Below are 14,741 nucleotides of genomic sequence, written 5' to 3' on the forward strand. Positions count from 1 at the left end.
TTGCAGTAGCAACAGAATTAAACATTCCCATGAAACATAATTGAAGGAGAGGCAGAAGGAAAGTGAGAGCCTGAGGAAGGGGAAGAGTGCTGTGAAATGTTATTTCCTGGAAATGATGAGGCTATTGCATTCATGAACTCACTGAAGCTGTGGCTAACTGTACAAGATCATTCCAGCCAAAATTCTGGCATAGATGGGGAGGTGCTCTCCAGACTCCACCCCTTATTGAGGAGCTACAGGTAGCCCATAGCTGCTGGGGGAGGTGGGGTTATCATTTTTCTTTGAAAGAGCTGACATAAAATTCACAAGTAGCCTAATCAAGAAAATATCTCAAACAAACAAACAAATGGATGTCCACACACAAGAGGTGCTTAGAACCCAAAGAGACATGCCCAGAGAAGACCCACTCCCCATATCACAGTCAAGGTGTCAAAGATACAAAGCAAAGAAGAAATACCAAAGCTGTAAGGGGAAAAGCCAACTTGCAACAAAGGCAGAGATCTCAGAATAGCATCAGATCCTTCATCTGCTGCCTGAAAAGTCAAGCAAGCATGGAACAATATATTTCACACCCTGAAAAGAATTAACTGACAATTAAGACTGATGTGTCCATCAAGATTATCCTTAAGTATTGATGGAGGGGGAAAAAAAAGGATATTTCAAGACAAACACAAAGCAATTGATGGCAACTGATGCCTTTCAGCAGGGCAGGAAATTCTTAAAGTATGCACAGAGAAGAAGGTTTCATTCACAAGAATACTGGAAAGAATACACTTCATGGAAGGAACTGAAGAGCAAGCCAGAGCCAGGAGTTTTCCAGGACTGGAAAAAATCAGTCATGTGTAACAGAGCAAACCAGAAAACCCCCTAATCCTAAGAAAGGAGAAGCAAAGAAAACTAATGATCCAATCAACCAAAATATCAGCCAGGAAAATCACAGGGAGTAGCAATATTCACAATAATGACTCTAAGTGCAAACAGTATTAACTTACCAATAAAAAGATGAAAACTGAGTTAAAGCACAAGATCACTGTCTATTGTCTTCAAGAAATACACATAGCTAGCAAAGATGTACAAAAATTGAGCCAGGAGCTAGAAATCAACTGACCAAGGAAATAAAACTGGTGAAAAAGCAGGCAGAGCAATTGCTGTGTCTGATACAACAGCTTTCAAACCAAAGTCAGAAGAATAAGGAGAAGCACTCACTACAAGAAGGGAATAATTCAACAAATTGTATAATAATTGTAAAGAAATTTATCAAATGGTGTGGCTACCAATTTAAAGGTTGCAAACACCCTGACAAAACGGCAGTAGAAGATGTCAATACTCAACTGTCATGTGTAGATAGTTCTTCCAAACTAAAAATCAAGAGATACTTTAGAACTAAGCTACACCAACAATAAACGAGGCTTAACAGTATCTATAGATTATCGCATCTTCACACAGAAAAGCTTGATCACATTATAAGCCACAAAACAAGCCTCAACACACAGGTAGGTAGAAAGTAATAGACAGAAAAGAAATTCCTTTTATCTTACCAGACCACAGTAGAATACAAGTAGTAATCAATAGTTAAAGAAACCTTGGTTCCCAAACGACCCACTTCAGAATGAAGCAACTGAGAAAGATAGCAGTGTACTACTGACCCTCTGTGTACCGCCCAGAGAATCCTCAGAGAGAAGTTTATTACTGTAAGTGACCACATTAAAAATTCAGAGATCTCAAATAAAGCTCTAGAAAAGTGAGAAGCTAAAACAAAACCCAGCACATCACAAGACATTAAGATGAGAAGAGAAAGTAATGAAATAAACACGGAGAGAACAATACACAAAAGTCAATTAAAAGATCTAGTTCTGTGGAAAGATGAACAAGATTGACAAAGTTCTACTTAAACTAGCAAAAGCAGAGAAAAAACCCAAATTAATACAAACAAAGCAAATTTTTACCACATAGTCCAATTAAATCCAAAAGGTCATTAGAGAATGCTTTGAAAACTTATACTCCAAAAGGCAGGAAGAAGGAAGAAATGAATCCTATTTGTAAAGGCCTACAGTGTACCACAGTTCAATCTGTAGGATGTAAGCATGTAAATAATGTAAATAGGCCCTTAACAAGCACAAGACTGGAGCAGTGATGGAAAAGTCTCAAAGACAAGGCCAGGACAGATGCATGGGTACATACACATCGCAGGCTGTTACCAAACATTTAAGGAGGGTCTAACACCAGTCCATCAAAAAGAAGGGGAAGACTCTACCAAACTCATTCTATGAAGCCAATATGACCCTACCAGCAAAACTAAATAAAGATATAATGAGAAAAGAATATTGAAGACCCACTTCTCTAATGAACACTGGGTGAAAATTTCTCAACAAAATACTTGCAAACTGTATTCAAGAATATATTAAGACTATATACCAGAACCAAAGAGGTTTCATCTCAGGAATGCAAAGCTGTGCAAATCAGCAAATGTAATAATACCTGATATAAATAAGCTTCAGGACAGAGCTCAAATGCAGAAAAGGCACTGGACAAAGTTAAGCATGTCTTCGTGAGAGAAATCCTGAAGAGCCTGGCATTAGAGCTCACACCTGTAATACCAGCATGTGGGAGGCTAAGATAGAATAAATAAATATGCAGCTTGAACTATAGTGAATCCCCACCATGAATGAATGAATGAATGAATGAATGAATGTACTGAAGAAGTAAGAAAACACTTCAAAATAGTAAAATATATATATATAGCAAAATTATATACGACAAATCTGCAGATGACATGTCTGAAGGTACTAGGGTGGGGAGAAAATGACATATTCTCTAAAATCTAGACTTAGACACTAATACAGTGCTTCCAGTCCCACCCAAGTAAAGCAATAAGACATAAAAGGAATAAAAATAAAAAGTAAAATAGGAATAAAAAAATATAAAAATAAAGAAGAAATAAAAGTATACAGAAAATACCCCTATCCAAGGAAGTGAAAGCCTTTTACCATGAAAACTCTAAGTCACTTGAAGGTAACACTATATAGAAAAACCTGCTCCTGCTTATAAAAAATAATCCAAAAATCCATATGAAACCCACTCTGAGTAGTCAAATCAATTCTGACAGAAAGAATGCTGCTGGGAATATCAGAGTCACCATACATAGCAAAGCACAGTAGTGGCACAAAAACCAGACGCACACATTCTATGAATGAGGCCCCACCCTACATTGTTTACACACTGTGTCAGTGTGTGGGTGCATGACATAAAGCCAGATGGGGGACCCGGAGGGGGAGATGGGGTTGTCGAGAAGCATTAAATTACAGTGGTCTTACACTTGAGGGGTACATAGACAGGGAAGTAAAAGAGCATGTGGCAGGGGTGTGGAAAAGAGGGTGTGAGAATGGAAAGGCAGAGAGGGCACCGAGGGATGGCAGGGAAGGTGGTGGAGGATCAAAGGCAACAACAAAAAGCCAGCATTTAAAAATGTCAGGGTGAACCCTTTAGCACTACGTTAAAACCTTCTAAAAGTCATTCAGTGTTATAACAGGAAAGAAGTGAAACTAAAAGACGCCGCAATACCTTTCTCCCCTCTCTTCTTTCTGGTCCGATCTATATGATCCTTCAGCTGGATTCGAACCTGCCTTTCATTCGGTTGGTCCCTTATGAAAGGGTGTTTCAAAAGCTGCTCCGTAGAGGGCCTCTGCATGTAATTCTTCACCAGGCAGCCTTCTATAAAGCTGAAAAATTTCTTTGACCTGTAAGAGGAAGTGAAATACATCATCAAACTTCTACAGCAAAAGTAAAGCTGCAAAAGCATTCTGCCAATGCACAGCCATGCTGAGAGAGCTCAGGACTGAGGGCAAGGGGGCAGGAGTGCTACCGTGGCGTTACGCCTGCAGTATGCCACTAATAATATACCAGAAACAGCTGTAAAAGAAGCCAGATCTAAAGAGTTTAAGCCTACTGTTACTCATTACCCACTACATCATGGAGGTGGAAGAGGCAAGGGGGCAGTGGGCAGTGGCAGGACACACACAACCGGCGAGCGTGGATGGCACATTGTAGGAGCACAGATGGAGGACAGTTGTCTGGTATCCAGAAAGCAAGTGCAGACAGAGATGAGCAAAGGGCCTGCTCCAGTGGGCAAATGCAGACCCCTTGAACCTACTGACACTTTAAGCAGTCTTGCACTGGTTTGACTCATCAGGTCCCAGTGCCTGATGTACAAAGGCAGAAATGCCAGGTTTTACTTGGGGGTTGGGGGTTCAAAATAACTCGTCACCCACATTTGTGCTTTCAGGACTTTGAGCTTTTCCCATTCCTGGCCCAGTGCATGAAAACTCATACCTTTGGTTGGGACATTTAAAAACATATGTATGGGGGCTGGAAAGATAGCTCAAAGGTTAAGAGTATGGCTGTCCTTCCAGAGGTCCTGAGTTCAATTCCCAGGAATCACATGGTGGCTCACAACCATCTGTAATGGTATGGTACCCTCTTCTGGCCTGCAGGTGTACATGCAGGCAGAACACTGCATACATAACAAATCTTTAAAAAAATGAATGTGAGACAAAGAGACAAGAAGCCAGGCATACGTGTGTGAAAGTTGGGAACAACTCCATGGATTCATCTCTCTCCTTTCACCTTCACTCACCGTCTGGAGATCAAACTCAAGTTTCCAGACTTCCAAGAAGACAACTTTTTTTACTCAGTGAGCAATCTCATTGGCCCAAGTTAAGTCATTCTACTGGGTTATCTTTTGATATTTAGTTCTGTGACTGTCTCTTGGTAAGCCTTTTCTGGCAGTGTCCCACCCCAAACTCCCCAAGTTAACAACATTTTTCTGAAACTATCTACAAGTCACAGTTTGTACACTGAAGCTTTGTTTCTTTGGGTTCTTATTTCTCAACTTGTCAGTCATGTTCAGCATTAACCATACCACAAAGGGTATTTTAATACATTTTTTGTTGAATGAATGAATGAATGAATGAATGAATGAGTTATTCATCTTTAAATTTAGTTCAGCTCTAATCCTATCACTTGTATGAAGTATTCCTTCTATATCTTATATTTTCAAACTATTTTTTCAATTCAACCAATATTTGTATGTACATCTATCTATGTCAGACTCAGTAAGAAATATGTATGTAAAGTAGAGGAAAGTTAAGTATACACACCCAGCAGGTATATGATGAAACTCATAGAGGAGGGAAAATAAAACTGCATCAGTGGTTGAACATAAACCAAAGGCACAATACTTGTTATCCCAAAGGGAGAACAAGAAGACAGCATTCAGGATATAGGAACGTGAACAAAAGGGCAAAAGTATCAGGGACTAAGGAGTCACTTTCTAAGGCTATTACAAAAGGCGGAAGAGAATGGGAAAATGGGTCAGAATCACCTCACAGAAAGGTCTGTGGTTAAAGAGGAACATGACCATCCATGTGATGTGTACAGTATAACATCTTAACAGAGATTACTAAACCTTGGCCCCACTAAGATCATTCAAGGAATTGACTAAAGAAACAAGTACTGACTCACTACACCAAGATTCCAAATTATGAGCCTGAATCCCTAAATTAAAAAAATCTTATGTACCATGTCCACCAGACAACACTTAGGAATCAACCACACACAATATATTCCTTAAAAATAAATAACTGAGTTCTTCTGGCAAATAAGTCATTGGCCATTTTCTGATAGCTATTTCTCCAGAAGAGTAACAGAAATTTACATCTGGGAAGGAAGACAGAAATCACACAGGAAGAAGTTGGCAGTACTTTCAAATACTTGGATAAAATGAGAACAGTGGTGCAAATGAATCAATGCAGCATCTTACCTAATTTGGTTGGAGGGAGTTTGGCCTAAGAACCCAGGAGGTATCACTCACCATCTACCACTGTCTCTGTTAGAATATGTTACCTGCAAACGGTTAACCAAAATCTACAAATAAAGGAGACAGTGCGGAGTATTCTTCATACAGAATACTGACTTATGATCCTCCCAGAACAGACTTTAATGAATCAAAGTCACAAGAGAAAAGGAAAGGAAAATAAAGACCACTTGGTTTAGCACAAGCTAAATAGTTCCTCCAGCCCCTCAGTTTGACCCAGGATAGTGTCCACTGCACACATTTGGTGTTGTCCTGGGGACTGGTTACCATCCATGTCCAGAACCATCATCTCACACTTATTAATACAAGGAAGTCTAATCGGACCAAAATCTCTGCAACTGTGTGGTTATTTGATCTCTCTAAACACTGGCTTAATGATACTGGGCAATTCTTTTACTTAGAATCTATTATGGTTAAAGAGTGTGTAAAGAAAGGTAGGAAAGGAGAAGTGAAATGTGCTGAGCACCAGGAGGGTAAACAAAGAAGGGGGGAGGGGAGTGATGACAGGGACCAGTGTGCTCCTATAGCTGAAGGAAAGGAAGTCTGCATGGGCCAGAAGATAGGCAACCAAGCATAAAGCAGCCAGGAGAAACTGAAAGACAAGATCCAAATGGAAGGACTGACTGTGAGACCATGTGTGGATTTCAGAAAGAGTAATAAAACCTAAGAGGGAGTAACATTAATTAATTGGAAAATTAGTAAGGTTTCAGAAAAGAGGAAAATGAAAACCACAGCAGTGAGGCATGATTAAAGAAGCCAAGAGAACAAAAAGGGGTATAGGGGCCTGAAGGTTTGGGGTTTTAGGGGGGTAGAGGTAGCTATGAGGGGGAGGCTAGAAAGCATGGGGTGATGGAGTACAAGCAGGAGCTACCAGACAACATTCAGGGGGAACTGGGCAAATCTCTCAGCCTCCCTCCCCAAAAAAGACACCACCCCTCCCTTAAAGATTTAAAATTAGCCAAAGCACATGTCTTCACAAGCTGCAGTTCTAAACACTTTGTTCAGCCGGTCATCATGCCCACCCCCCCCACCCCACCCCCCCCTGAATGTCAGCATTCTGAACAACAAACTCAGAAAAGCAGCAAGAAGAAGGGGATCTGGCTGCCCAGGGCGAAGGGCAACTCTCTGAACAAGCTCTTGTATGATTAAAAGGGGTATGCCTACGGCCACTTTATAAACCATGGTTACAGTGATGGCCCTCCCCTTTCAGACTGGGTCTTGCCCTATTATCTAGATGCTTCAAACCCCCAGGTTCAAATGGTCCTCCTGTGGTAGTCTTACAAGTCATGGGCCTACAAACATGCACCATGACCCCAGATAACTTTCATCAATAGTAATGTCTATTAACCTAGGGCTTTCAATACATTTTAGAAGGAATTGTTCAGAAACATATTGTGCTCAGAAGACGTTTAAACATTAAAATATAACTTTTTCTCTATATTATGGAGCTTTCGGGTGCCACTTGTCATTAGTGAGTAATTCAAACAATATAACAAGAACAATAACACAAACAAAAAATGCACTTTAGATTGTTTGAAGGTGCTGGCTTTTGTTACTGAAATTAGAATGCCCAGAATTTTATTCCAGAACAAAATGAAACTATGGGGAGGGAGGAGAAGAAAAGAGAGAAAGAGGGAAGGAGGGAGGGAGGGAGGGGGAGGGAGGGAGGGAGGGAGGGAGGGAGGAAGGGAGGGAGGGAGGGAGAGAGGGAGGGAGGGAAACCCATACACAGCTTACCATTTTTTTGACTTCAGCCTGGGAGGAGGGTTTCTAGGAATGAGAAACAGTGCTCTCATTGGATGCATGTCACAAAGAGCTGGGGAAAGGAGATGGTTGTGTCAGTAAGGCACTTATTTACTCATTCTTGACTTCCAGGGTCTATTCAAAAATAATTTCAAATACTCTATCCCACTGCCCAACTGCCAAGAATGTCAAGCAGCTGAGATGTTTGTTATGACCCCAGGTCATACCTTGAATAAACCACTTAAAAACAGCAAAATATAAAGAGAAAAATCAATAATTCACCACTTCAAATAGACAATGGAAATTTTCACTAATCAAAGATAAGTATTAACTCAAATTTAAAAGGAGAAAATAATTGTCTTTAAATCACCTTTAAGATTCTAATGAAAATGACTGTTTTCCTCAGGTTGGTCTAAGGATTAGAACTGTTTTTGAAGGCTTTCATTATTTCAAACAGTACAATGCCTAAACAGTTCACACATTCAGAGCCTCCACACAACACTGTCTGTTATTACAGCTAGTATCAGTAGGAAGAGTGAAGTTGAGTGTGAGTGCTGCTGCTTACTTTGGTGTAAATACTGTCTGTATTTTCATAACTCCAAGAAAGGTAGGCTCAGCAAACATGCACAATAGCCGTCACAAAAAATGAGGCACATTTTCAGGAAAAACGTATAATGCAGCTGGGAATAGGGGCTATACTAGCAGACATCAGTATCCCAGTGTGAAAGAAAATTGAGACAAATGAGTCAGCAATGGGTCCCATGTCTCAATATCATACAAAGAAATATAAGGGGTACCGTTTCTGCATTGTAACTAATTTTTAACTGTAAATATCTTCTCATTCATTCAACAAATATTTATTCAACATCTATGTATGAGGCATTATGCAGTCTGTGCACTCCTTGCTTAAGTGGACCAGGAGAAAATGTTGGGTATGTTTTCTGTCCTTATTTTCTCTACATTTCTATTACAACCCTAATCAAATATCAATTTTATAATTATCAATTTACTGATATAACCCAAGGAAAGCAAACTCAAATCAAATTCTATAAATAAAAGATAATATCTCAATTTGAAAAGTCAAAATAAGAAAACACAAAATTTTAAAGATTAGGGGCTTTTCAAACAGTTTTTTTAATGCAATAAAGAAAAATTAGCCCTTATTAATTTCAGATCCTGCATATGAATAGGCTACAGACCTTGAGAGCCCCAAAAGGAACACTGGTTACCAAGAAACAGTTTCTCAGTGTTGCTTTCGAGGCTGTCCTGGCACTGGCTCTGTAGACCAGGCTGGCCTCGAACTCACAGAGATCTGCCTGCCTCTGCCTTTGGAGTGCTGGGATTAAAGGCGTGTGCCACGAATGCTCGGCTTTTCCCTTTACATTTAAAGCCGCTTTTGGGGAAGGGGGGGTCCTTCATCCATGGGCTCCACCAGGCATGGTTCTGACCAGTGGCCCTTAGGTTCTTACACGTAATCAGGTTACACAAAAGAAATGAGCTCAAGATGAAGGAAGATACTCACGGGGGGCACCTTCTGCCATCTCTATGGCTGTGATACCACAAGACCAAAGGTCACTCTGCAAAAACAAAAATGAATGTTCTAGATGCCTACTTATATTTCTGGACAGGCATACAAATAAAATAAAAGCATCCTTCAGGTGAACAAAGACAAATTTTGCTGGAAGTCATTACCTCTCCAATTCCAGGGAGTTATGTATTATTATTTACTTCAGCATGACATTATTTTGACAATGTTGGAAAGTGTTTTCAAATTTTAGGTATATATTAAAAAACCATAATGTCTGCAATATATTTTAAATTCTCCAAATTAAAAGAAAATTCCTCTGGAGCAATGGTTTAGATGAATCCTCATTAATTGGGTATTTGCAACAAATACTTTGAAATAAGTGGGGAACAAGTAAAATACGAACTCAATTTTAACATCACTAACAGGCACAATAACCACTAAAGCAAAAGTTTTGTTTTGTTGACAAATAAAACAATAACATAGTCAATCTGAATCAAATTATTAAATATGAGTTTTATGGCTGGATTTAAAAAAAAAAGTGCACTGTGGTTTCAAGTCCCTAGAGGTCACTCTCTAACCACTTCAATTTATTTGTATAACTAGGAGAAGTTACAAAACTTGTTACACAAGAATACTGTAAAATTTCAGAGAATGCTATTATAAATTTTGACAGTATGTTAAAAAAGAAGCCATATCTGATTTTAATGTATTCTTCAAGCTAAAAAGGCTGTTGGGGGAGGGGCATCTGACTGGCTGGTGAGGAGGTCTGTGCCTGGCTGTCTGTGAGCCGTGTGTTCTCATGAGATCACCAGCAACGAACAGTATCTTAGCACAGGCCTGGAAACCCTGAATTCAACAGGGTCTGTGTATTTCTCACTGAAACCCTGTAGGTATAAGGGGTATGCAATTCCCCTTATGCAAGCCCCAGGTCCTCTGCAACGCTAAGGGTCCTGGATGGCCCAGAAGAGCAGGTGCCTCTTACTCTGTAGTCATACGTGGCGTCTGGGTTCTCATCACAGGCGATGACCTCGGGAGCCATCCAGTAGGGTGTGCCTATGAATGTATTTCTCCGTCCAACCGTCCTGTCCAGCTGAGCACTCACACCAAAATCAACTGAGGAACGAAAAGCAAGGGTAAAAGGAGCACAATTAACAAAGCAGAAGAAAAACTGTGAGGTGTCATAGTAAACACAAACAATACTACAATTTCAACTGCAGAACGGTTCAGGCAGGCAGCCCTGGAAAGCAGTGCCCCTCTCAGAGCAACAACACCAAGACTGCAATGCAAGAGCCTGTATCAGTTCAGAAGAACCTAAAAGGACCAGCAGAGGGCCCATTTCAGGAACAATAATAATGTTTGCACTTTTAGAAAATGTGTGTCAAAAACAAATGCAAATTAAAGAAAGCCCCAAGTTTAGGAGGGTGGACCTTAGGTTAGCTCTGTAATTCACGCCTGTGTTTTTCCTTCCTTCCTTCCTTCCTTCCTTCCTTCCTTCCTTTTATGAAAGAACAAAGTAAAAGGCTCCAGGTTAGCAAGAGCTGTCTACATAAATATGTTTTTCAGATTCTTGCTTTCCCCACTCTCAGAGCCAATTCTGCATACAGGCCCCAGGTTAACACACCATACTGTACTAAATAAACAGAATCACGAATATACAAAGAGGCCAGTGAGATGGCTCAGCAGATAAAGGAATTCACTGTACAAACCTAGGGACCTGAAGTCCATTCCTGGAACCTATGTAAAAGTAGATGGAAAAAAAGTTATTCTCTGACCTCCACACGCACACGTGTGGTATCACTTGCACCCACATATACACATCATGTACAAAGGTGCACGCACGCACCAAATAAACTCACAATCAACAATCCTCAGAACAGCTGGGACTTCAGTTGACTTTTCAGAGTAACTCCTACTTCCTATGAATTTAATGATGGCAGTCTAGAAGAAAGTTAATGGATGGGAGGCAGGATTGGCAAAAAGCCCACATGCTGGATGTTTGCCCATCAGTATTTGTTCCCATCATCACAGCACACACACTGCCATGAGACCAGCAGGAGGGCAAATAACAGAAGTAGCTCACACAAATGGTTCTACAAAATCTAGACAATTGGCAGGGGTTACACATTTCACTTCTGTGTACAGAACAAGTTCAGGAAACAGTAGGCGTACTTGTTGTCTGGTCCTCAACACACACACAACAAAATCAGGACAAAAAGACTAATTAAGCTTTTTAGAAACTTGGTTAGCAACAGCAACTGACAACTGGGTAACCACTGAGGGGTATCAGTCCCAGTGTCATGAGGTCAGGGCACGAACACACAGCACCAAGTCAGTCTCAGCAAGGACAGTGCAAGTGTTCCATCTTAGCCCTAAGGAGACTTTCTCCATGGCAGAGCATCCACAGATAACCAGTTAGCACCAGCACTAAGGAAGAGAGCAGTGACATGGACTTTAAAAAGCAACTTCTATGGCTTAGACTTTCGGGGAAAAGGGAGAATAGACTGTTGAGTGTACAAAGGAAAAGAATGTCATCCTTTAGTAAAATAAAAGTTAATGCTGATTCTGTTTAAAAATGTTAACAATAAAAAATAAAATGAGAATAAGTCTAGGTGTAACTAGGAGAGACAGGGAACACTGTAATCATTAGAAGCCACCTCTAGAAAATTGCACCCTATGAAGACATCTGTCAAATACCTACAATACTGAGGACAATAGAGCAGGTGCTAGATGAAAAGACACCAGTGACTAAAACAACCCTGGCTGCTGGGCTCCAAAATATTCTGATAAAAGGCAGTGTTTTACTTGAGAAATGCCATAAATCTCAACAGAATTATAAATTATCAACAGTGCTATAAAAAGGAGGCGGGAGTCCCAGGTAGATCAGAGGGCCAGAGAAAGCCCCTGAAAACAGCAAAAACCTGAAACTTTGAAAACAAAGTATTCCCAATGGACAAGTATTCCCAATGGAGAACAGAACCTTGCCCTGGGGCAAGGTCCAAGAAGGAAGGGCAAACAAAGAAATGGCAGCGATGAGTGACTGATGCATCTACCTATGCATCTCAAAAGCATTTTTGAGTCATGACTTTGCTCTTAATTCTAATACTAGAAAACGTCATGAAACTGCTCCCGTGTTATAATATGGAGCATAGGGTGGAGAAACTGAAGAGGGTCAGATGATGGGGCAGGAAAGTAGCGGGGTCAGATCCACACTTTTATAAGTCAGCAACAAGTAGGTTTTTTTTTTTTTTTTTTCTTTTTTTTTGTGAAGTAAAACAGAAAACCATTAAGGGTGTCTGTTTCTCTGTGTGTCTCTCCACCCCTCCCCTCACCCCTCTCCCTCCCTCCTTCTGACTTCATACCCAAGGCTGGCTTCAAACTCCCTATCTTCCTGCTTCAGCCTCCCAAACATTAGGGACACACTATGTCAGGCACCACTAGGGTGGTGTTTAATCAAGAAAGTAAAAACTGATTTTAATGTCAGGGTAGAGCTGAAAAGGTACCTCAGTCAGAAGTTCCTGGGTTTGGACCTTGTGGTGGTTTGAATAAAATGGCCCCACAGGCCCATAGGGAGTGGCATTTTAGGAGGAAGTGTGTCACTGGGGTGGGCTTTGAGGTTTTCAGAAACTCAAGCCAGGCCTAGTCTCCTCCAAATATAATTTCAATTATCGTTCCAGCACCAGGTCTGCCTGCATGCTGCCATGATTCCCACCATGATGATAATGGTCTAAACCTCTAAACTGTAATCCAGCCCTGATTAAGTGCTTTCCTTTATAAGAGTCCCCCTCCCTCAAAGTTAATCAAAACAGAAGCATGGGACAGGGGAGGTGGGGGAAGGAGAGCAAATATTAACAGAATGAACTTTCAGCTAAATGTTAAAGGGGCATGGCATGTTGCTGGCTTGTACCATGCAGGTGCATCGGGACTTGCACACATGAGCCACGTACCAAGTTTCACCTCCGCATTCTCAGTCAGCAACACATTCTGTCCCTTGATGTCTCGGTGAATAACGTGGTGAATATGGAGATGTGCCAGTCCCTGAAAAGGAAAGCAGATCTGAGTTTCAGTTCTCTGTCCTTCTAAGCAGACAGCCAAGAGCACCCTTTTATAGTAAGGTGCACACGTGGGCCAAGTTTTTGTAAACCCACATTTAGAACATAAAATGCACCCTTGGCACATTCCCAGGAAGGCACTGTCAGCCTTGCCACACACACACACACAGAAAGCAGTGGGCGGGGTTTTCCCTCTGGGATGATTATAACCACTTTCTAGCTGTGCCTATGACACAAGCATTGGATTGCCATCTATAGTTTTTCTGCTATAATTTGTTCTATTTGTGTACTGGATAGCTCCTTTCCCACGCCAAACTTCTATCTTTCAGTGGATAACCCTGTGAACTTATTTGAGCTAGTCCCATCCCAGAGGAACAGCAAAGAATTAGAGAGAGGCTTAAAATCTAGCTTTAAAAATGTCAGCAGGCCTGTCTTCCCACTACCCAGGAACAACTGCTAAGTTCTGATATACCCCTCTTCCAACCAAGCATAAAATAATTCTGCCACCAGAACAGCCCTGCGTAGGAACAAAATATCTTTCTTCCCTAGGAAAACAAATACTCCTGGCAAAGATCACTTTTTGATGTCCTTGTATCTAGAACGAGTTGAACGACATCTCTCGAGATGTGGGAGGAAAACACACTGCATCCAACAGCGGCATAAAGGGATCGATGCACCACCACCACAACTCACACCCCCCAGAGACGCTCCCCCCAACCCCCCCCCCGTGTCTGTGTGTAGCTTTGGAACTCACTCTGTAGACCAGGCTGGTCACGAACTCACAGAGATCCACCTGTCCCTGCCTCCTGAGTGCTGGGATTAAAGACAGGTGCTACCACTGCCTGGCCAGAACATGTCTCCTTAAGACACAAACAACCTATTTATTCTGTAATGCCTCAGTACTACTTGTAAGGGGCTTGATTTTTCTATTTATTATTTATATTACATATAATAAAATGTATTTATTTAATGAAAGGCGGGCTGTGGTGGAGGTGGAAGCAGGCAGAGTCTTTACTATGTAGCCCAGCCTGACTTCAAGCTTCGAGTGCTAGGACCACAGGTCTGTGCTATCAAGCCTAACGTCCATCATTCTGTGGCTCTAAATCACTCCCTTTTCAGGCACAGTGAGTTCTAAACTCATCACTAATCTGCCAATGAAGCAGAACACGGCTTATGTGGTACTTTTCTATTCTTGCTAACACAAGGTGTAGTGTCAAACCATAAGGCCAGGATGGGGGAAAGCCCCCAACAGATGGCACTCCTCTCCCTCTCAGCATGCTATAACACCAAACACTGAAAGAGCAAAATGAAGCCACTTTATTCTTATAGAAATTCTATTTCGATTTCTTTATTCACTTTTGTTTTCTAACTTGCATGAACTTCCTTCAGACCCTCCACAATTCCCAACAAACATAAGCAGCCCTGTCTTCTCAGTTATGGCTTATGTGCAATCCTGCACACTTATCAGCAGTAAGTATGGGAAACTGTACCCGTTCCCAGTCCATTCTGTGTAAGGATCGCTGCTTCTACTCAGAAAACAGTTCATAAT

The 14,741-nt window shown here is 41.2% G+C and overlaps 1 protein-coding gene across 50 annotated transcripts in view; it reads right to left on the reverse strand.

Annotated features, from left to right (window-relative positions):
- The window catches only part of Map4k4 (mitogen-activated protein kinase kinase kinase kinase 4), a 145,919-nt gene that overhangs the window by 41,367 nt on the left and 89,811 nt on the right, over window positions 1-14,741 (reverse strand). For all 50 annotated transcript variants that reach the window (XM_027386768.2, XM_027386775.2, XM_027386774.2 and 47 more), the window contains exons 6-10: window positions 13,088-13,178; window positions 10,126-10,256; window positions 9,138-9,192; window positions 7,610-7,688; window positions 3,562-3,737 (exon numbers count right to left, since the gene is read on the reverse strand). In XM_027386768.2, the coding sequence (XP_027242569.1) occupies window positions 3,562-3,737; window positions 7,610-7,688; window positions 9,138-9,192; window positions 10,126-10,256; window positions 13,088-13,178 (532 nt within the window). The remainder of the gene's footprint in view (window positions 1-3,561; window positions 3,738-7,609; window positions 7,689-9,137; window positions 9,193-10,125; window positions 10,257-13,087; window positions 13,179-14,741) is intronic.

The sequence above is a fragment of the Cricetulus griseus genome (genome assembly GCF_003668045.3).
Source record: "Cricetulus griseus strain 17A/GY chromosome 1 unlocalized genomic scaffold, alternate assembly CriGri-PICRH-1.0 chr1_1, whole genome shotgun sequence".
NCBI lineage: Eukaryota > Metazoa > Chordata > Mammalia > Rodentia > Cricetidae > Cricetulus > Cricetulus griseus.